The following is a 23104-nucleotide window of genomic DNA, read 5'->3' as shown; positions in this document are numbered from 1 at the left end:
GCAGGGCTCCCGGGCCTCAGACCGGCCCTTAGTGGGTTACAGATACTGGGATGAAGACTACAAGTGTGACTGACGCCTTATAATAAAGCAGGCTGCTAGTAAAGTAAGTGAGACACAGAAGGGGCCGAGGTCTGTGACTTATATTACATCATAAAGTCTTGGAAATTCAGCCGATCGGTTCCTTCCTCTTTCTACTCTGTGTGATGGTAGATCAGAGATGTGTTATACAGTATATCGCCTCCAGGGGGTGTCCTGGATCTGCTGCCGTGTGGGGGATGGGGCCGCAGGTTCCCGGCTGTATACAAGGCTCATCTGTTCTTCGTTATTTCCACCACACTGGTCTTTTTTATTTCTTTATTAGGTTTTAAATGAACAAAAATTCCAAGAACACAAAGAAGATCACAGGACACTTAAGACGATACAGTCTAGGACGAGGTATCAAGAATCTACATAAGTCATGGCAATAGACACGGCTTAAGGGGGACCTTTCTGCATCTTCACTGATTCCGGAACAGTTGGAATTTTTCCTCTAGCCCCCACCATTCCTGAGCGATCAGTGCTGGCAGTTTTGTGCTTGATGTGAACTAGACTCCCTAATGACAAGTGGGTGGTGTCAGGCAGGAGCGGGCAAGGGGGTGTGACTTAGAGCTTTGAGCTCCTACCTGACACCACCCATTTGACATATCAGGCACCTGACTGCACGGATTGCTTAGATCAGCAGAAATCATCTTGGGGGGGGAGAGAAGAGGAGAAATCCCAAAGGTTCAACAGTGGATGCAAAATAACACAATAAGAACAAAAACAGCAGTTAGTGGGGTCATCCCAAATTTCCTATTGATGGCCTAACCTTAGGATATCCTTAGATGGTGGCGGGGTACGATCTCCGGCACCCCCACCGATCAGCTGATTTGTGCATTCATGTGATTACAAGATGAGCTGCAATAGTACCACATGGCCACTATGCCACGTAAAGAGCCGTCTACTTCCGTCTCCGCCCACCGCGCTCTAAACAGCTGACCAGGGCTGAGGTATCAGTGACCTTTTTTGCTCTTATTTCCTTGATTCTACATAAGAATATACAGTATTTACATTATACATATCCTCAAGAAAGCTTCTCTCCTGTGTGAATTCTCTCATGTTTAACAAGGTCTGATTTATAGGTGAAGCACTTCCCACATTCTGGACATGAATGTGGCTTCTCTCCCGTGTGAATTCTTTCATGTTTCGCCAGATCAGATTTATTTGAAAAGCATTTCTTACAGACTGAACATGGGAATGGCTTCTCTCCCGTGTGAATTCTCTCATGTATAACACGTTTCGATTTACTGGTAAAGCACTTTCCACATTCCGAACATGGAAATAGTTTCTCCCCCGTGTGGATTCTCTCGTGTAAAACAAGACTTGATTTATCTGTGAAGCATTTCCCACACAGCAGACATGAAAAGGGCTTCTCTCCTGTGTGAATTCTCTGATGTATGGCCAGATAGGATTTCTGGTAAAAACATTTTCCACATTCTAAACATGAGAAGGGCTTCTCCCCCGTGTGAATTCTTTGGTGCATAATAAGATGGGATTTCTGGTAAAAACACTTGCCACATTCAGAACACGAAAACTGCTTCTCCCCTGTGTGAATTCTCTGATGTTTCACAAGGTTTGATTTTGTTGTAAAACATTTCCCACATTCAGAACATGAGTACGGCTTCTCTCCCGTGTGACTCCTCTCATGTGTAACAAGATTTGACTTATCTGTGAAACACTTCCCGCACTCCGAGCATGGATATGGTTTCTCCCCTGTGTGAATTCTCAGATGTTTCAGAAGGACCGTCTTCCAGGCAAAACACTTCCCACAATAGAAACACGAGTTCTGGTTCTCTCCTGTGTGGCTTCTCTCATGCTGATTAAGACCCGATTTGCTGGTAAAACACTTTCCACATTCGGAGCAGGAGTAGGGCTTCTCTCCTGTGTGAATTCTCTGGTGGATTGAAAGACCTGAACTTTTTGTAAACCGTTTCCCACAGTCGTCACATTGGAAGTTTTTCTCCCCTTTCTGGCTGGTACTTGTGGTGACAATGTGTGACTGGTCAGGGGAGGGGTCCTTGTGATTTGGGGGAGGATCTGTACTGTGACGCCCTGGGTGTACACTACAGGTGAGGAGGTTTCTTCCCGTCATCGCTTCGTCTTCTTTATAATTCACCAATTTCAGGAAGTTTTCTGCAGAGTTCTCACAGGACGGATCTGTCAGGATTAAAACGGATTTTGTGATTTTTTTTTTAAATTCATATCACAAAGTAGAAAACTGAATCACATTCCTATTAGGCTGGAAACACACGTGTAGTTACTGGTGCAGATTAACCACTTCCGGACCGAGCATACACTATACACGTCCGGGAAGTGGTTGCCTTGTTCTGACAGGACTTGCCGGTACGAGATCGTGCAGCTGCTGAAACGGGGAGTGGTTGTAAGCTCAGCCGGAGCTCCCGGAGAGAAGGTTTATTCCCTTCCCTGCCTTCCCGATCACTGTGTATACAGCGCTCAATGAGCATAATATACCCAGCTATGGGCGCCACCATGATGCGGGTGCAGGTGTGAACCCGCCCTCAAAGTAGAAAATTACTGTGAAACATACACATGAGGTCTCCTTGTGTCTACTGAATATAGGGGGTCTGCAGTGCTCCTGTTCTGTCGGGAAGGGGTTAATAGGAGCACTGCAGATTCCCTATAGTCAGCCAGACTGAGTTCCAAGTAGGGGGAAGAAAAAAACCCAGTCCTCAAGCTCAGGGAAGGGGCAGACAGACAACCAAAACACCCCCTCCCCTCTCCCAGCATCTACTGCACCCGAAAACTCCGGCCATTTTAATTTTTGAAATTTTCCAGTAGCTGCTCCATTTTCCCCCTCGGCTTATACTCGAGTCAATAAGTTATCCCAGTTTTTTGTGGTAAAATTAGGGGCCTCGGCTTATATTCGGGTCGGCTTATACTCCAGTATATACAGTATATAGCAAGGCTTTATACCTCTCCTCCCTCATAGAGCCAATCAAAGGTGTAACATGAAGATCCTGGAGCCCAATGCCAAATATGTAAGGGGGCCCCTTTTACTGCTCCATCTATAATACTGGTATCTTATGTTGTAGAGAGGGGTCCGGGGCCCAGTACTGATTGATACCTCTGCTGCCCCCTATAGCCACACACACTGCTTCGTGTCAGGTGTGATTGTAGCCATAAGTGTCGTCTGGATTCTGCTCTAGTCTTAGTCACACCTTACATTAGGTAAACCTAGACTTAAAAAATCCAAAAATTTAGGAAAAGAAAAACCTTGTTTGGATTTGAGCCTTCACATTTACCCCTAATGCCAGCTGGCTGTGTAATACAGAGGAAGAAGTGGAAGAGCAGAGAACAGTCCAAGATTTACAAATGACTCAGGGAATGGATCTCCAAGGTGGGACTGAACCTGCCGTCACCTCTGAGCTCACGTCTACATGACTCCGTACCTCTGGTAACACCTCCTGGCATGTCCTCCTCCACGTCACTCATACACAGGCGAAGGCCCCTCATCGGCTCCTCTTCAGCCTCATCCTCCTCTTTAATAATAGTCAGATCTTTATACTGATGTTCAGCCATAAACTCCGCCTCCTCCTCTTCCTCATCGATCACCTCAATCTTAATATCCAGCAGATTTTCATCCTAAAGAGACAAAAAAGTAACAACTTTGGGTCGGTGACTTTACGGTCAGATATTGGTGAGACTTTAGGACCCTCTACCTGCTCAGTCTCTGGGATATTGGGATGTTCCTCCAGGCAGTCCTGGGTATACAGAGGACGGGGACATCTCTCTGGTGGATTCCTCCTACTGGATCCATCTGTGGGGACACAAACACATAGTGACGGAACCTCTGCACCACTGCAGATCTGCCCATAGATCAGACACGTCTGTCAGGGTTACTGGGACCTCAGTGACCCCAAACTACTCCAGTCCACCCCATATGGACAGCCCAGGCCTGGAGCTGCTGATGTCGGTTTTCACCCCATCCCTCCCCTGCGGAGATTATTCTCAGCCGGTGTTATGTCAAATGGGGAACAGTAGTTTGAGGAAACGCTGGGGAGGATTTCCATTGTCCGGCTCCACCAATACGATGACAGTGACATAGAAGGGTTGTGGTGGATTCCGGCAGAGCTGCTTCCATGTCTGCCACTTCTCTAGGACGTCTTACATGGCGTCTTATCATCCAGCCTCATAGGTCAGACAGCTGCGACTTGTACTGAGAAACATTTGGCCTTTGTGTTACTTACAAACTAATGTATTGATGGGATTAGAGCAAGACGCCCTGATGTGTCCCATCACCACCATGTGCCGGCCTGTGGTATATACTGCTCAGAGGTCTGCATACAGATACAACCCAGCATATCCTACTGCACAGAACAGCGAGGGCTACTGCAGTGGTCTGAGAGATTCCAATAGGCTGTGTGTGACAATGACAGTATTAGGGCTCCAAGATGGCTGCCAGCACCACCCAGTGCCCACAGGAATGGGCCACAAGACTCTTCTAGAATGTAACTATGTCTCCTCCTACCTGGTGATGTGAGGGGTCGGGGGTCCTCCATCATCACCTCCTTGTACCGATCCTCGTGTCCCTCTAAATACTCCCACTCCTCCATGGAGAAATAGACAGCGACATCCTGACACCTTATAGGAACCTGACAACACAATGATACAGTCATCACCCCTCCCCCTCCAGTTACTGTATAATGTCCCCGCGTCCCCCGCACGGTCACCTCTCCAGTCAGCAGCTCCAGCATCTTATAGGTGAGGTCTAGGATCTTCTTCTTATGTATCAGGGGGGGAGGGGCTGTGATGGGGCCCCGGCTCCTGCTCCATCCTCCTAATTCCTGGATATGGCTGCTGGGGGCCACACAGTCCCTCGATGTCTTCTTCACCAGTGTGTAGTCCTGTGTATGGAGAGACCCGGACACATATCAGTAACACACTTTTTTTATGGTTAATGGACAATAGCGCTGATACAAGATACCGAACTATCAGCTGTGAGCAGGAGATCTCACCACCTACCATAGGAACTGCCACATGTTATCATGATAGCTACCTATGTCCCCCACCTCTGCCTGTTATATCTACATGCTGTGACCCCTCCCCCTCCTCGTGTCCTCCAACCACAGTCGGCTGTATTATTAACATCACTTCACACAGAGAACTATATGATCCTGCAGTGTGTCTGTTTCTTTCTTTTTAGTTGCTCTGATTCCTAGGATTTCTCTATCTGCCATGAGCTTCTATGTGTTTCTCTCTTGTTATATACTACTGTACCATCTATGAAACTGTATCACTGAATGTACCCATTGTGGGACTATTATCTTATTATATACACTATTGCCTTTATAAACAGATCAGGTGATGTCACCTCCCTCTTACAATCCGCCCTTCTACTACCCTAACACTCTGGCAGGACCAGACCCCCACCCCCACCCCAGAGAGGGAGGAGCATAGACAGCTCCAAGCACCCCATTCTCCTGCCATGTGCATCCAGGTAGCCGGAAGCCTAACTGACCCTTCTCTACCGGTCTAGTCCCTAGATCCCCCTATAACATCCCCCCCTCCCGGGCCTCCAGGACACTTTAAGCTCTTTGCCCCCTGTAACATCTGATTCCGGCTCAGGTAGGATCTGTTCTCTTGCCCTCCCCCTTCCTGAGCAGTCAGTGCTGGTAGTTTTGGTGCCTGATATGATAACTAGACTCCCTAATGTGCAGTGGGCGGTGTCAGGCAGGAAGGAGGGCGTGGCTCAGAGCTCTGCCTGCCTCTGATTGGTGCTAGAAGTCACACCCCCTGCCATTAGGGAGATTAGTCAATATCACGCACCAAAACTACAGTGGGGGGAGGGGCGGGGGGTAATGACCCAGTCAGTGCCGTCACCTCTCCGCTCAGCAGGTAGATGATCTCCAGGGTGAAGCTTAGTAGCCTTCTGGGGATCTTATTCCGGTCCTTGTCCATCCTCAGTGTGTGGAGGAGCTAGGGGAGGAGACAGGAGGCGGAGTCAGAAACGTGTCAGGTGACAGGAGGAGGCGGAGTCAGAAACATGTCATGTGACAGGAGGAGGCGGAGTCTTGTAATGTCATGTGACAGGAGGAGGGGGGGTCAGAAACATGTCATGTGACAGGAGGAGGCGGAGTCTTGTAATGTCATGTGACAGGAGGAGGCGGGGTCAGAAACATGTCATGTGACAGAAGGAGGCGGGGTCTGTAACACTGTGCCATGTGACAGATCCCACAATTCCCCCCTGTAATATATACAGTATATATGTGTGTGTGTATCTGCAGATCTCCAGGACTCCTCCTCACATCCTGCACCGGCTCTCTATTGTGTCAGGTAATGGAGGAGAATAAGCACTACAAGTCCCAGAGCGCCCTCCTGCTGTCACTCACCTCAGGGCTGCTGCCTGATAACAGAGAGAGCTAGAGAGCGCCATCCACTGCACAGCACAGGAGCGGACTGCAGAAGAGGGGCTGGAGGACCTGCGGTGACGTCACCGTCATGTGATCAGTGTATAGGGGCGGGGCTAGGGGTAACGTGGTGACTGGAGGACCTGCGGTGACGTCATGTCATGTGATCAGTAAGAGGCGGTGCTCCTCAGTGCAGTGACATCACAGTGACAGGCGGAGGCTGCTGGGACTTGTAGTTCTCTCAGTCTGAGCTCCTCTCACATGTGGCTGTGTCTATGGTTACTGGAGTACAATCACAGACAGCACAAGGTTCCCCTCTATAGTAATAGTGGCGGGGTTAACCCTTACTTCCCCTGACTTCTGCACTGATCTCAGGGTTAAGGTCCTGGAGCCTCTGGGTCCTCACATGTGATATTGTGTCCGTCACACTGTACTGTCCCCCTCTCCATCGCTCTGTATTGTTCTTCAGTCTTTATTGTCCCTCTCTCCGTATTGTCCGTCAGTCTTTGTTGGCTCTTGCTCCGTATTGTCCCTCGCTCCGTATTGTCCCTCGCTCCGTATTGTCCCTCTCTCCGTATTGTCCCTCGCTCCGTATTGTCCCTCTCTCCGTATTGTCCCTCGCTCCGTATTGTCCCTCTCTCCGTATTGTCCGTCAGTCTTTGTTGGCTCTTGCTCCGTATTGTCCCTCGCTCCGTATTGTCCCTCTCTCCGTATTGTCCCTCGCTCCGTATTGTCCATCAGTCTTTGTTGGCTCTTGCTCCGTATTGTCCCTCTCTCCGTATTGTCCCTCGCTCCGTATTGTCCCTCTCTCCGTATTGTCCGTCAGTCTTTGTTGGCTCTTGCTCCGTATTGTCCCTCGCTCCGTATTGTCCCTCGCTCCGTATTGTCCCTCTCTCCGTATTGTCCCTCGCTCCGTATTGTCCCTCTCTCCGTATTGTCCGTCAGTCTTTGTTGGCTCTTGCTCCGTATTGTCCCTCGCTCCGTATTGTCCCTCGCTCCGTATTGTCCCTCTCTCCGTATTGTCCGTCAGTCTTTGTTGGCTCTTGCTCCGTATTGTCCCTCGCTCCGTATTGTCCCTCTCTCCGTATTGTCCCTCGCTCCGTATTGTCCCTCTCTCCGTATTGTCCGTCAGTCTTTGCTGTTTCTTGCTCCGTATTGTCCCTCTCTCCGTATTGTCCCTCGCTCCGTATTGTCCCTCTCTCCGTATTGTCCATCAGTCTTTGTTGGCTCTTGCTCCGTATTGTCCCTCTCTCCGTATTGTCCCTCGCTCCGTATTGTCCCTCTCTCCGTATTGTCCATCAGTCTTTGTTGGCTCTTGCTCCGTATTGTCCCTCGCTCCGTATTGTCCCTCGCTCCGTATTGTCCCTCGCTCCGTATTGTCCCTCTCTCCGTATTGTCCCTCGCTCCGTATTGTCCCTCTCTCCGTATTGTCCCTCGCTCCGTATTGTCCCTCTCTCCGTATTGTCCGTCAGTCTTTGTTGGCTCTTGCTCCGTATTGTCCCTCGCTCCGTATTGTCCCTCGCTCCGTATTGTCCCTCTCTCCGTATTGTCCCTCGCTCCGTATTGTCCATCAGTCTTTGTTGGCTCTTGCTCCGTATTGTCCCTCTCTCCGTATTGTCCCTCGCTCCGTATTGTCCCTCTCTCCGTATTGTCCGTCAGTCTTTGTTGGCTCTTGCTCCGTATTGTCCCTCGCTCCGTATTGTCCCTCGCTCCGTATTGTCCCTCTCTCCGTATTGTCCCTCGCTCCGTATTGTCCCTCTCTCCGTATTGTCCGTCAGTCTTTGTTGGCTCTTGCTCCGTATTGTCCCTCGCTCCGTATTGTCCCTCGCTCCGTATTGTCCCTCTCTCCGTATTGTCCGTCAGTCTTTGTTGGCTCTTGCTCCGTATTGTCCCTCGCTCCGTATTGTCCCTCTCTCCGTATTGTCCCTCGCTCCGTATTGTCCCTCTCTCCGTATTGTCCGTCAGTCTTTGCTGTTTCTTGCTCCGTATTGTCCCTCTCTCCGTATTGTCCCTCGCTCCGTATTGTCCCTCTCTCCGTATTGTCCATCAGTCTTTGTTGGCTCTTGCTCCGTATTGTCCCTCTCTCCGTATTGTCCCTCGCTCCGTATTGTCCCTCTCTCCGTATTGTCCGTCAGTCTTTGCTGTTTCTTGCTCCGTATTGTCCCTCTCTCCGTATTGTCCCTCGCTCCGTATTGTCCCTCTCTCCGTATTGTCCCTCTCTCCGTATTGTCCATCAGTCTTTGTTGGCTCTTGCTCCGTATTGTCCGTCAGTCTTTGCTGTTTCTTGCTCCGTATTGTCCCTCTCTCCGTATTGTCCCTCTCTCCGTATTGTCCATCAGTCTTTGTTGGCTCTTGCTCCGTATTGTCCCTCTCTCCGTATTGTCCCTCGCTCCGTATTGTCCCTCTCTCCGTATTGTCCGTCAGTCTTTGCTGTTTCTTGCTCCGTATTGTCCCTCTCTCCGTATTGTCCCTCGCTCCGTATTGTCCCTCGCTCCGTATTGTCCGTCAGTCTTTGCTGTCCCTCGCTCCGTATTGTCCCTCTCTCCGTATTGTCCATCAGTCTTTGTTGGCTCTTGCTCCGTATTGTCCCTCTCTCTGTATTGTCCATCACCAGACTCTCCTGCAGGGTGGGGATTTCTTCCTCCTGGAGAATGTTTCTTTGTTCCCGCCCTTGTTCTTAGTCTCTCTCCTTGATGAGAAGCCTCCACCTGGACGGTCTGCGGCAGGACACAGGACTCGCAGTGACTTCACCTTTTCTCCTCCGCACCTTCTGCCAGAAGTCTCTTCTCTCCAAGAAAAACATCAAGGACAGACGGATGGACAGACATTGTGCAGGGACTGGGGGAGGTATTTCCTCTAATGGCGTCCACTTCACACTGATTGGGACACAAGTGTCCTCAGACCGTCCATATCTGCGGCAGCGGTGGCTTCCTGAGTTCTGGGGAGCGCAGCACTTCACTAGGATCATTTTAGCATCAGAGGACCAGAACAACGGACAGGCAGCCTTCTACAGCACTGGTCACATATGGAGTCTGACAGACTCCAGTAACTATAATTGGAGTCTTCAACACTGAAACCATTGGACAAATGAGTTGGACTTGCAGGAGTATATTCCTACGTACACTGCGACAGATGTGAACATCGCCTTACCCTCCATCAGTCAGAGGTCCTCCATGTAAGACCTTATTCACACTTTGTAAATCACAGACACGCGCTGCACTTGTTCTCCACGGACAATAGAAGCTCCTATCGCCTTTCTGGATGTGTCGTGTCCACGTGTGATCGGTTTGTCACTGATTTAGCAATTGTACAAAATAGTGAATGTTTTGGATCCATAAAACCAGACGACGCGCGGGCAGTGACCAGTGACCTCCAACAACCCACAGACCTGGTGAAGGTGGAGACAAGTCATAAAAAATAAAACTATAGAAATAAAATGATACAATGATTGATATTCTATCATTAGATGTAGGTTTGTTACAGATCTACCATCACAGGAAGCAATCACTGATATTATAGTCCAGCGGACTCTGGTCGAGGGCATTGGCTCCAGGTCTCCACGGTACATATATCACCAATAGGCCTCGTGTTCCTACCAGCAGCACCTTATATACCGTGTATGACATCAGCACTGTACGATGTCCACCTAACACTATCGGCTGAGAAGAAAGAACGTCACAGTGACTTGCGCACACACACGGGTATCTTCTGTATTTTCACTGCTCAGTGCATGTCATGGCGGCCATTATAGTTAGTATGAAATGAATCGTCAGTTATTCGGATTTGTTGAAGACCAAACAATTTGGAATATTGGGGTGAAACTCATGGGAAAGTCCCAACTACCCCCAAAGAAACACCATCAAGGGCTGCATTAAATAAGACTATTCTTTATACGTACTTAGCGATGAGTCCCAGAGCCGTACACCGCCCACGTCACTGCACACGTGCCCCAGGTCTGGTGCACACACTGAAGCCGAAGTGCTCTGCTCCGGCAGGAACTGGGTGAGTATAACACCATCTAGTTTTTATAAGGTGGAAGAACAGGGCTAATTTGGAAACCGCCTAAAGATCTGTGTGTGGCTCAGTGCTTCCCTTTGATTATTCCCCATCTGGCACAATGGGCTCCGGCCTCTTAGTAATCCTGGTGCATTGTGGAAGGTCCTCCTCCTTTGTAGGGACTGCCATAGATTTCAGATATATAGCGCCATTCTTCTGGTGCAACTTATAGAAGATTGGACAGGATGACGCGTCCCGCAAGAAAGAGCAACGTGGACATCTTTGTACAAAAAAAAAAAAGAGTCTGAGACCAAAGAAGTACCAAATCTACACCACTGAGGTAGCAGAGAGAGGACAGCACCTGCCGCTATGTCATTACATTTGGTACATGGGGGGGGGGGTAAGATGCTGAATTCTGCCTGAAAATTGGCGCATTTCCGTACCATCTGATCAGGAACATTATGGTGAGTAGGGAGGGATTAGAGCAACGGCCTGTTTTGATGACAGTATGCGCTTAGCCTGAGGTGGAATAAACTTTGATCAGAAAGTCTAAATATCCACCGGATGTGTCACCAAGTGTCAGAGCCAAAACCTCAAGACTGACTAGTCAACTTTTGTCTTCTGACCAACGACAGATCGGCCACGCCGGATATTTTTGGGCTGGATGTTGGATGAAAATATGAATGTTTGGCAAGATGATCGGCCACATTGTACAGAGCGCTCCGAGGCCTCCAGAACGGTGATGGATGTCCGAGGCTAGAAGAAGAAGAAGATCACTCATTGCAATCTCCAGGAAACCATCGACAGAAAGTGAAAATTCTCCCAGGCCGGTCTGTCCCAGCAAGATCAACCGAGAACAGAAAGCAAGAGGGTGAAAAGAATCTCTAAGAAGCCGAGAAGGAGCCTCTCCCACCCCGGACGTCCACCAGGACAAGCAGGCGGCAAAGGTGACAACTGAACTATAGAACCCTGTTCACATTTGCGCGCTTTGGTCAGTTTCCTCCATCATTACCTTTGAGCCTGGAAGTGAAAAACATAGAAAATGTCCCAGAAAGATCTTCATCAGGTTTCGGATCTGCTCCTTGTTGGGGCTCACAAGTAATTCTGCAGAATACTGACCAAGTGTGAACGACGTCTTACAATAATCACTCACTGGGGGGTTTTACCATCATGGCGGGGCCGGGGGTTCAGGCCTCAGAAAGAAACGACAGCTGAGAATTATTTTATGTAATAAATTAATGGAAATTCAATTTCTGATCGTTTTTGTTCAGCTATTGTCATGTCCACGTTATACAATATGAAGCCTACAGGGGGCGTCCTTTCCTTTCCTCTATGTCGTTCTGCAGTGCTGGGGTTGGTGGGGTGACTAGAATAAGAATCCGCCAGGGTCATGGCTGTGGAACAAACATGGCACTTCTGTTCTTCCTTATATCCATCAGACTTCTCCTCCGTGACCCCCAGTGGTTACCTCTGACCTCAGGTGAATAGAATTGGGAGGTTTAGCAGATCCAGGCCAAGTTCACCCCCCAAAAAATAAACCCTCTTATTGGCCGATTTATGTCTGTGAATAACCTGATCGGAATCTAATTTTTCACTCTTCTACTATTTCACACATTTTGGACCGTAATCGAGCTCCTCTCTGTGTGAATTCTCTGTTTTCTGAGGAGATCCAGTTTTTCTGAATTTATCAGTTTCCACATACGGGACATCACAATGTCTTCTTCATGTGACTTCTCTCATGTTTAACGTGATTTGATTTATCCGTAAAGCACTTACCGCATAGTGAACATGAATATGGCTTCTCTCCCGTGTGAATTCTCTGATGTTTAACAAGATCGGATTTGTTAGTAAAGGATTTCCTACACTCTGAGCATGGATAGGGCTTCTCTCCTGTGTGAATTCTAAGATGTTTGAGAAGACTTGATTTCTCTGTAAAGCAGTTCCCACATTCTGAACACAAAAACGGCCTCCTCTCTGTGTGGATTCTCTCATAGGATTCATCGACAAAGCCTTTCCCATACGCCGAGTGTGACAACGTCTTTTCCTCTTTGTGGCTTTTCTCATGTGCTACAAGGTTTGCTTTGTTCGTGTAGGTTTTTCCGCATTGGGAGCATGAAAATGGCCGCTCTCCTGTGTGGATTCTCTGATGTTTCACCACATTTGACTTTTTGGTAAAACATTTCCCACATTCTGGACACGGATACGGCCGCTCGCCTTTGTGACTCCTCTCATGCGCAATAAGATTTGATTTATTTGTGAAACATCTCCCGCATTGTGAACATGGGAATGGCTTCTCTCCCGTGTGAATTCTCTGATGTTTAATGACATTAGATTTTTTGGTAAAACTTTTCCCACATTCCGAGCAGGAATACGGTTTCTCTCCATTATGACTTCTCTCGTGGATTTCTAGATTAGTTTTTTTGGTAAAACATTTCCCACATACTGAACACGAGTAAAGACTCTTCCCTGTGTGAATTCTCATGTGCAGACCAAGACTTGATTTATGCGTGAAGCGTTTCCCACATTCGGAGCAGGCGTGCGGCTTCTCCCCCGTGTGAATTCTCTGGTGTATAGAAAGACCCAAACTGTTCGTAAACCATTTTCCGCATTCGCCGCACTGACACCGTTCCCCTATTCTTTGGCTGTTACTTGTATTCCCAATGTGTGACTGGTCTGAAGAAGGTTCCTCGTGACTCAGGGGATTATATGATGGACCCGAACTGAGACATCCTGGGTGGGAATCTTCTACTTTATAGTTCAGCGATAGCAAGACGTTTTCTGTAAGGATTAAAAACAGAATTTGACTTTAAAAGTAGTCACCAGAACCAGCATATCACCCCAGTCCTGCAGATAGATAGGTTACTGTCACCAGAACCAGCATATCACCCCAGCCCTGCAGATAGATAGGTTACTGTCACCAGACCCAGCATATCACCCCAGCCCTGCAGATAGATAGGTTACTGTCACCAGAACCAGCATATCACCCCAGCCCTGCAGATAGATAGGTTACTGTCACCAGACCCAGCATATCACCCCAGCCCTGCAGATAGATAGGTTACTGTCACCAGAACCAGCATATCACCCCAGCCCTGCAGATAGATAGGTTACTGTCACCAGACCCAGCATATCACCCCAGCCCTGCAGATAGATAGGTTAGTGTCACCAGAGCCAGCATATCACCCCCGCCCTGCAGATAGATAGGTTAGTGTCACCAGAACCAGCATATCACCCCAGCCCTGCAGATAGATAGGTTACTGTCACCAGAACCAGCATATCACCCCAGCCCTGCAGATAGATAGGTTACTGTTACCAGAACCAGCATATCACCCCAGCCCTGCAGATAGATAGGTTACTGTCACCAGACCCAGCATATCACCCCAGCCCTGCAGATAGATAGGTTACTGTCACCAGATCCAGCATATCACGCCAGCCCTGCAGATAGATAGGTTACTGTCACCAGAACCAGCATATCATGCCAGCCCTGCAGATAGATAGGTTACTGTCACCAGAACCAGCATATCACCCCAGCCCTGCAGATAGATAGGTTATAGTCACCAGAACCAGCATATCCCCCAGCCCTGCAGATAGATAGGTTACTGTCACCAGATCCAGCATATCACCCCAGCCCTGCAGATAGATAGGTTACTATCACCAGAACCAGCATATCACCCCAGCCCTGCAGATAGATAGGTTACTGTCACCAGAACCAGCATATCACCCCAGCCCTGCAGATAGATAGGTTACTGTCACCAGAACCAGCATATCACCCCAGCCCTGCAGATAGATAGGTTACTGTCACCAGATCCAGCATATCACGCCAGCCCTGCAGATAGATAGGTTACTGTCACCAGAACCAGTATATCACCCCAGCCCTGCAGATAGATAGGTTATAGGCACCAGAACCAGCATATCACCCCAGCCCTGCAGATAGGTAGGTTACTGTCACCAGAACCAGCATATCAACCCAGCCCTGCAGATAGATAGGTTACTGTCACCAGAACCAGCATATCACCCCAGCCCTGCAGATAGATAGGTTACTGTCACCAGAACCAGCATATCACCCCAGCCCTGCAGATATATAGGTTAGTGTCACCAGACCCAGCATATCCCCCCAGCCCTGCAGATAGATAGGTTACTGTCACCAGAACCAGCATATCACCCCAGCCCTGCAGATATATAGGTTAGTGTCACCAGACCCAGCATATCCCCCCAGCCCTGCAGATAGATAGGTTACTGTCACCAGAACCAGTATATCACCCCAGCCCTGCAGATAGATAGGTTACTATCACCAGAACCAGCATATCACCCCAGCCCTGCAGATAGATAGGTTATAGTCAACAGAACCAGCATATCACCCCAGCCCTGCAGATAGATAGGTTACTATCACCAGAACCAGCATATCACCCCAGCCCTGCAGATAGATAGGTTACTATCACCAGAACCAGTATATCACCCCAGCCCTGCAGATAGATAGGTTATAGTCAACAGAACCAGTATATCACCCCAGCCCTGCAGATAGATAGGTTATAGTCACCAGAACCAGCATATCACCCCAGCCCTGCAGATAGATAGGTTACTGTCACCAGACCCAGCATATCACCCCAGCCCTGCAGATAGATAGGTTAGTGTCACCAGAGCCAGCATATCACCCCCGCCCTGCAGATAGATAGGTTAGTGTCACCAGAACCAGCATATCACCCCAGCCCTGCAGATAGATAGGTTACTGTCACCAGAACCAGCATATCACCCCAGCCCTGCAGATAGATAGGTTACTGTCACCAGACCCAGCATATCACCCCAGCCCTGCAGATAGATAGGTTACTGTCACCAGAACCAGCATATCACCCCAGCCCTGCAGATAGATAGGTTACTGTCACCAGATCCAGCATATCACGCCAGCCCTGCAGATAGATAGGTTACTGTCACCAGAACCAGCATATCACCCCAGCCCTGCAGATAGATAGGTTACTGTCACCAGATCCAGCATATCACGCCAGCCCTGCAGATAGATAGGTTACTGTCACCAGATCCAGCATATCACCCCAGCCCTGCAGATAGATAGGTTACTGTCACCAGACCCAGCATATCACCCCAGCCCTGCAGATAGATAGGTTACTGTCACCAGATCCAGCATATCACCCCAGCCCTGCAGATAGATAGGTTACTGTCACCAGAACCAGCATATCACGCCAGCCCTGCAGATAGATAGGTTACTGTCACCAGAACCAGCATATCACCCCAGCCCTGCAGATAGATAGGTTATAGTCACCAGAACCAGCATATCCCCCAGCCCTGCAGATAGATAGGTTACTGTCACCAGATCTAGCATATCACCCCAGCCCTGCAGATAGATAGGTTACTGTCACCAGAACCAGCATATCACCCCAGCCCTGCAGATAGATAGGTTACTGTCACCAGAAATATCACCCCAGCCCTGCAGATAGATAGGTTAGTGTCACCAGAGCCAGCATATCACCCCAGCCCTGCAGATAGATAGGTTACTGTCACCAGATCTAGCATATCACCCCAGCCCTGCAGATAGATAGGTTACTGTCACCAGAACCAGCATATCACCCCCGCCCTGCAGATAGATAGGTTACTGTCACCAGAAATATCACCCCAGCCCTGCAGATAGATAGGTTAGTGTCACCAGAGCCAGCATATCACCCCAGCCCTGCAGATAGATAGGTTACTGTCACCAGACCCAGCATATCACCCCAGTCCTGCAGATAGATAGGTTACTGTCACCAGAACCAGCATATCACCCCAGCCCTGCAGATAGATAGGTTACTGTCACCAGACCCAGCATATCACCCCAGCCCTGCAGATAGATAGGTTACTGTCACCAGACCCAGCATATCACCCCAGCCCTGCAGATAGATATGTTATAGTCACCAGAACCAGCATATCACCCCAGCCCTGCAGATAAATAGGTTACTGTCACCAGACCCAGCATATCACCCCAGCCTTGCAGATAGATAGGTTACTGTCACCAGATCTAGCATATCACCCCAGCCCTGCAGATAGATAGGTTATATCACCAGACCCAGCATATCACCCCAGCCCTGCAGATAGATAGGTTACTGTCACCAGAACCAGCATATCACCCCAGCCCTGCAGATAGATAGGTTACTGTCACCAGCATATCACCCCAGTCCTGCAGATAGATAGGTTACTGTCATCAGAACCAGCATATCACCCCTGCCCTGCAGATAGATAGGTTACTGTCACCAGACCCAGCATATCACCCCAGCCCTGCAGATAGATAGGTTACTGTCACCAGACCCAGCATATCACCCCAGCCCTGCAGATAGATAGGTTACTGTCACCAGACCCAGCATATCACCCCAGCCCTGCAGATAGATAGGTTACTGTCACCAGAACCAGTAAATCACCCCAGCCCTGCAGATAGATAAGTTACTGTCACATGAATCAAGCAGGTTTTCCCCTTGCGTATCACTGCCTCTGTTGCTGAGATAGCACTGGGTTCATCTAAGTACTTTGGAGTAATGGGGGTATCAGCATTGCTCCAAACAGTTCATTTGCATATTGACTTAGATGAGAATAACCATTTAAGAAACCCCTGAGTTCATTTTCTACATTAGTACATACCTCTGGTAACACCTCCTGGCATTTCCTCGTCCATCACGCTCATGTACGGGTGATTGCCCATCATCCTCTCCTCTTCAGCCTCCACTTTAACATTAGTCAGATCTTTGCCCTGGTGTGAGATGGGGAACAATTCAGCACAATAAAATCTATTACATTAACAATAAGAAACAACAAAAAGCATCTGTCACTGCAGGACCAAAAGTCCCGGATAGAGATGTGGTCGGGGGCTCGGCGCCACCTACCTGACTCTCCGTCTCCTCTTCATCTATTACCACAACCTTTATATTTACTTCATTTTCACCCTAAACAGACAAGAAGGAGATAGAAGCTGTATTATGGGTCAGTGACTTTATGGTCAGATATTGGGGAGACTTTAGGACCCTCTACCTGCTCAGTCTCTGGGATATTGGGATGTTCCTCTGGGCAGTCCTGGGTATACAGAGGACTCAGGGGACATCTCTCTGGTGGATTCCTCCTACTGGACCCATCTGTGGGGAGACAATCACACAGTGACGGAACCGCTGCACCGCTGCAGATCTCTCTATAGATCAGACGTGTCTGTCAGTGATAAAGGAGGAGCAGTTCTGCTGGTAATACCTGACATGGCTGATAGCGCCTGCAGGAATGGCCAAGACTAGAATAAAAGGGTTAATGTATACGACACATCTCCTCCTACCTGCTGATATGAGGGGTCGGGGGTCTGTATATAATATATATATCTCCTCTTACCATGTGATGTCCGGGGGGGCCGGGAGTCTGTATATAATATATATATCTCCTCTTACCATGTGATGTCCGGGGGGGCCGGGAGTCTGTATATAATATATATATCTCCTCTTACCATGTGATGTCCGGGGGGGCCGGGAGTCTGTATATAATATATATATCTCCTCTTACCATGTGATGTCCGGGGGGGCCGGGGGTCTGTATATAATATATATCTCCTCTTACCATGTGATGTCCGGGGGGGCCGGGGGTCTGTATATAATATATATATCTCCTCTTACCATGTGATGTCCGGGGGGGCCGGGAGTCTGTATATAATATATATATCTCCTCTTACCATGTGATGTCCGGGGGGGCCGGGGGTCTGTATATAATATATATCTCCTCTTACCATGTGATGTCCGGGGGGGGTCGGGGGTCTGTATATAATATATATATCTCCTCTTACCATGTGATGTCCGGGGGGGCCGGGGGTCTGTATATAATATATATATCTCCTCTTACCATGTGATGTCCGGGGGGGGGGGGCCGGGAGTCTGTATATAATATATATATCTCCTCTTACCATGTGATGTCCGGGGGGGGGGGGGGCCGGGAGTCTGTATATAATATATATATCTCCTCTTACCATGTGATGTGCGGGGGGGCCGGGGGTCTGTATATAATATATATATCTCCTCTTACCATGTGATGTCCGGGGGGGCCGGGGGTCTGTATATAATATATATATCTCCTCTTACCATGTGATGTCCGGGGGGGCCGGGGGTCTGTATATAATATATATATCTCCTCTTACCATGTGATGTCTGGGGGGGCCGGGGGTCTGTATATAATATATATATCTCCTCTTACCATGTGATGTGCGGGGGGGCCGGGGGTCTGTATATAATATATATATCTCCTCTTACCATGTGATGTGCGGGGGGGCCGGGGGTCTGTATATAATATATATATCTCCTCTTACCATGTGATGTCCGGGGGGGCCGGGGGTCTGTATATAATATATATATCTCCTCTTACCATGTGATGTCCGGGGGGGCCGGGGGTCTGTATATAATATATATATCTCCTCTTACCATGTGATGTCCGGGGGGGCGGGGGTCTGTATATAATATATATATCTCCTCTTACCATGTGATGTCCGGGGGGGCCGGGGGTCTGTATATAATATATATATAGTCTGTCCTTACCATGTGATGTCTGGGGGGGCCGGGGGTCTGTATATAATATATATATCTCCTCTTACCATGTGATGTCCGGGGGGGCCGGGGGTCCTCCATCATCTCCTCCTTGTACCGATCCTCGTGTCCCTCTAAATACTCCCACTCCTCCATGGAGAAATAGACAGCGACATCCTGACACCTTATAGGAACCTGACAACACAATGATACAGTCATCACCCCTCCCCCTCCAGTTACTGTATAATGTCCCCGCGTCCCCCGCACGGTCACCTCTCCAGTCAGCAGCTCCAGCATCTTGTAGGTGAGGTCTAGGATCTTCTTCTTATGTATCAGGGGGGGAGGGGGAGGGGCTGTGATGGGGCCCCGGCTCCTGCTCCCTCCTCCTCCTGGCTCTGTGATGGGGCCCCAGCTCCTGCTCCCTCCTCCTCCTGGCTCTGTGATGGGGCCCCGGCTCCTGCTCCCTCCTCCTCCTGGCTCTGTGATGGGGCCCCGACTCCTGCTCCATCCTCCTCCTGGCTCTGTGATGGGGCCCCGGCTCCTGCTCCCTCCTCCTCCTGGCTCTGTGATGGGGCCCCGGCTCCTGCTCCCTCCTCCTCCTGGCTCTGTGATGGGGCCCCGGCTCCTGCTCCATCCTCCAGACTCCTGGACATGGTTGCTGGGGGCCCCGCAGTCCCCTGATGTCTTCCTCACCAGTGTGTAGTCCTGTGTATGGAGAGACCCCGATATTTATCACATTTATGGGGTTGATTCTGTATTCAAAATGAGATGGAAACTTTAGTTATTTCTGAAGGATTATTTTTCCTAATGTGTTTATTATTCTCTTATTATTATTATTCCTTCTATATACTTGAGCCTGGGCTCTCCAGCACCGTATACTGCTATACCTCCATATTGCTGCAGTACATTGTACACAGGCTGCCTATGTTCACCAGGGTCACAGTCAGGAGGCCGTTGACTGGTAACACCTTGATACCTGGCACCTGAGTGTGGGGGCCCTGATCAGATGACGGGGGCGCTCTCGTCCCCCCTAGATGCCAGATCCGGTGATCACTATTGCTAACAGTTTGAGCTGGTCCCAGGTGCATAATACTGTAACCCTCAAGCCATGTGGCTGGCCTCGCTCCTGTGCAGAACTACTAGGACGCTGGCGCTAACTATATACTGTGACCTTCTAGTTGTAGAGCGGGAAGGAGTTACACAGGCAGCCATGTTGTGAGGTCACCTCTCCACGCAGCAGGCACATGATCTCTAAGGTGACGTCTAATAATCGTCTGGTCATCTCCGTCCTGTCCTCGTCCATCCTCGGAGGGTCAGTCGGAGCACTAGAGGAGAAGAGGGGGAGACTGGATGAACTGGGGGGTCAGGTAATGGGGGGGTCAGGTAATGGGGGGGTCAGGTAATGGGGGGGGGTCAGGTAATGGAGGGGTCAGGTAATGGGGGGGGGGTCAGGTAATGGGGGGGTCAGGTAATGGAGGGGTCAGGTAATGGAGGGGTCAGGTAATGGAGGGGTCAGGTAATGGGGGGGTCAGGTAATGGAGGGGTCAGGTAATGGAGGGGTCAGGTAATGGAGGGGTCAGGTAATGGGGGGGGTCAGGTAATGGGGGGGTCAGGTAATGGGGGGGTCAGGTAATGGGGGGGTCAGGTAATGGGGGGGTCAGGTAATGGAGGGGTCAGGTAATGGGGGATCAGGTAATGGAGGGTCAGGTAATGGGGGGGTCAGGTAATGGGGGGGTCAGGTAATGGGGGGGTCAGGTAATGGGGGGTCAGGTAATGGGGGGGGTCAGGTAATGGGGGGGGGTCAGGTAATGGGGGGGTCAGGTAATGGAGGGGGTCAGGTAATGGAGGGGTCAGGTAATGGGGGGTCAGGTAATGGAGGGTCAGGTAATGGAGGGTCAGGTAATGGGGGGGGGGTCAGGTAATGGAGGGGTCAGGTAATGGGGGGTCAGGTAATGGGGGGGGTCAGGTAATGGGGGGGGGGGTCAGGTAATGGAGGGGTCAGGTAATGGAGGGGTCAGGTAATGGGGGGGTCAGGTAATGGAGGGGTCAGGTAATGGGGGATCAGGTAATGGGGGGTCAGGTAATGGGGGGGTCAGGTAATGGAGGGTCAGGTAATGGGGGGGTCAGGTAATGGGGGGGTCAGGTAATGGGGGGGTCAGGTAATGGGGGGGTCAGGTAATGGAGGGGTCAGGTAATGGGGGGATCAGGTAATGGGGGGGGTCAGGTAATAGAGGGGTCAGGTAATGGAGGGGTCAGGTAATGGGGGGTCAGGTAATGGAGGGTCAGGTAATGGGGGGGGGGTCAGGTAATGGAGGGGTCAGGTAATGGGGGGTCAGGTAATGGGGGGGGTCAGGTAATGGGGGGGGGGGGTCAGGTAATGGAGGGGTCAGGTAATGGAGGGGTCAGGTAATGGGGGGGTCAGGTAATGGAGGGGTCAGGTAATGGGGGATCAGGTAATGGGGGGTCAGGTAATGGGGGGTCAGGTAATGGAGGGTCAGGTAATGGGGGGGTCAGGTAATGGGGGGGTCAGGTAATGGGGGGGTCAGGTAATGGGGGGGTCAGGTAATGGAGGGGTCAGGTAATGGGGGGATCAGGTAATGGGGGGGTCAGGTAATGGGGGGGTCAGGTAATGGAGGGGTCAGGTAATGGAGGGGTCAGGTAATGGGGGGGGGTCAGGTAATGGGGGGGTCAGGTAATGGGGGGGGTCAGGTAATGGAGGGGTCAGGTAATGGGGGGGTCAGGTAATGGGGGGGTCAGGTAATGGAGGGGTCAGGTAATGGAGGGGTCAGGTAATGGAGGGCTCGAAATCCTCCAGGGGCCACATCACGTGTCACATACAGGAGCTGACAGCCAACAGCACATGGATTAACCCCTTACTGTCATACATGTCCAGTGGATGTTGCACTTTATGGCGCTGCAATGCTGCCAATCAGAGACGACCCCCGAACCTGCACAATTAACCTCTCGGGTGCCACAGACTGAGGTGCATTACAGATTTTTTACAGATATTTAACCCCTCAGATGCATTTATTTGCAACACTGTGACCCCCGCCTATGGATTACTGCAATAAGCACTACAAGTCCCAGAGCGCCCTCCTGCTGTCACTCACCTCAGGGCTGGTGCCTGATAACAGAGAAAACTAGAGAGCGCCATCCACTGCACAGCACAGGAGCTGCGGGGTGTCATGTGATCAGTATAGGGGCGGGGCTTGGCAGTGGAGAAGATAAATGGTGGATGAAGGACCTGTGGTGATGTCATAGTCATGTGATCAGTGTGTTAGGGGGCGGGGCTAGGTAGTGGTGAGGAAGAGGAAGAGGAGGAAGACGCTGTGGGAATCTTCATCTACAAACTACATTCTAAGTAACAGGAGCAGATGAAGAGAGCAGCGCACGCCCGGCCGTAGTCTCATGGGGAGAGCAGCGCACGCCCGGCCGTAGTCTCATGGGGAGAGCAGCGCACGCCCGGCCGTAGTCTCATGGGGAGAGCAGCGCACACCCGGCCGTAGTCTCATGGGGAGAGCAGCGCACGCCCGGCCATAGTCTCATGGGGAGAGCAGCGCACACCCGGCCGTAGTCTCATGGGGAGAGCAGCGCACACCCGGCCGTAGTCTCATGGGGAGAGCAGCGCACGCCCGGCCGTAGTCTCATGGGGAGAGCAGCGCACACCCCGGCCGTAGTCTCATGGGGAGAGCAGCGCACACCCGGCCGTAGTCTCATGGGGAGAGCAGCGCACGCCCGGCCGTAGTCTCATGGGGAGAGCAGCGCACGCCCGGCCGTAGTCTCATGGGGAAAGCAGCGCACGCCCGGCCGTAGTCTCATGGAGAGATCAGCGCACGCCCAGTTGTAGTCTCATGGGGAGAGCAGCGCCCAGTTGTAGTCTCATGGGGAGAGCAGCGCACGCCCGGCCGTAGTCTCATGGGGAGAGCAGCGCACGCCCGGCCGTAGTCTCATGGGGAGAGCAGCGCACGCCCGGCCGTAGTCTCATGGGGAGAGCAGCGCACGCCCGGCCGTAGTCTCATGGGGAGAGCAGCGCACGCCCGGCCGTAGTCTCATGGGGAGAGCAGCGCACGCCCGGCCGTAGTCTCATGGGGAGAGCAGCGCACGCCCAGTTGTAGTCTCATGGGGAGAGCAGCGCACGCCCGGCCG

The 23104-nt window shown here is 50.6% G+C and overlaps 1 protein-coding gene across 3 annotated transcripts; it reads right to left on the bottom strand.

The window, feature by feature from the left end:
• Positions 1 to 415: 415 nt before the first annotated feature.
• On the bottom strand, positions 416 to 22152 carry LOC142200004 (uncharacterized). 3 transcript variants are annotated; one of them, XM_075269987.1, is made up of 10 exons: positions 22069 to 22152; positions 20184 to 20283; positions 19232 to 19663; positions 19027 to 19153; positions 17442 to 17542; positions 17297 to 17356; positions 17055 to 17163; positions 3759 to 3856; positions 3489 to 3681; positions 426 to 2235 (listed from the first exon to the last, which is right to left on the bottom strand). In XM_075269987.1, the coding sequence occupies exons 1-10, from the start codon at positions 22143 to 22145 to the stop codon at positions 1103 to 1105; spliced, it is 2430 nt and encodes an 809-aa protein (XP_075126088.1). In that variant the 5' UTR covers positions 22146 to 22152; the 3' UTR covers positions 426 to 1102. The 3 variants fall into 3 exon arrangements, with proteins under 3 accessions (XP_075126090.1, XP_075126088.1, XP_075126089.1); XM_075269988.1 differs by lacking the exons at positions 426 to 2235; positions 3489 to 3681; positions 3759 to 3856 and adding an exon at positions 11716 to 13220; XM_075269989.1 differs by lacking the exons at positions 17055 to 17163; positions 17297 to 17356; positions 17442 to 17542; ... (2 more) ...; positions 20184 to 20283; positions 22069 to 22152 and adding exons at positions 4568 to 4691; positions 4770 to 4943; positions 5920 to 6018 and having other exon boundaries at positions 416 to 2235.
• Positions 22153 to 23104: the final 952 nt, after the last annotated feature.

This window comes from Leptodactylus fuscus, chromosome 4, assembly GCF_031893055.1.
Source record: "Leptodactylus fuscus isolate aLepFus1 chromosome 4, aLepFus1.hap2, whole genome shotgun sequence".
Taxonomy (NCBI): Eukaryota; Metazoa; Chordata; class Amphibia; order Anura; family Leptodactylidae; genus Leptodactylus; species Leptodactylus fuscus.
Note: the sequence above shows the minus strand (reverse complement) of the source record. Positions and strands in the feature narration are given on the sequence as shown.

Excerpts from the sequence above, each read along its gene's own strand:
- LOC142200004 (XM_075269987.1), bottom strand. The coding sequence starts at position 22,145 with ATGACACCCCGCAGCTCCTGTGCTGTGCAGTGGATGGCGCTCTCTAGT. Across the intron at positions 19,664-20,183 it reads TGTGCCTGCTGCGTGGAGAG|GACTACACACTGGTGAGGAA; the intron begins GTGACCTCACAA and ends CTCCATACACAG. Across the intron at positions 2,236-3,488 it reads GCCAGGAGGTGTTACCAGAG|ATCCGTCCTGTGAGAACTCT; the intron begins GTACGGAGTCAT and ends TAATCCTGACAG.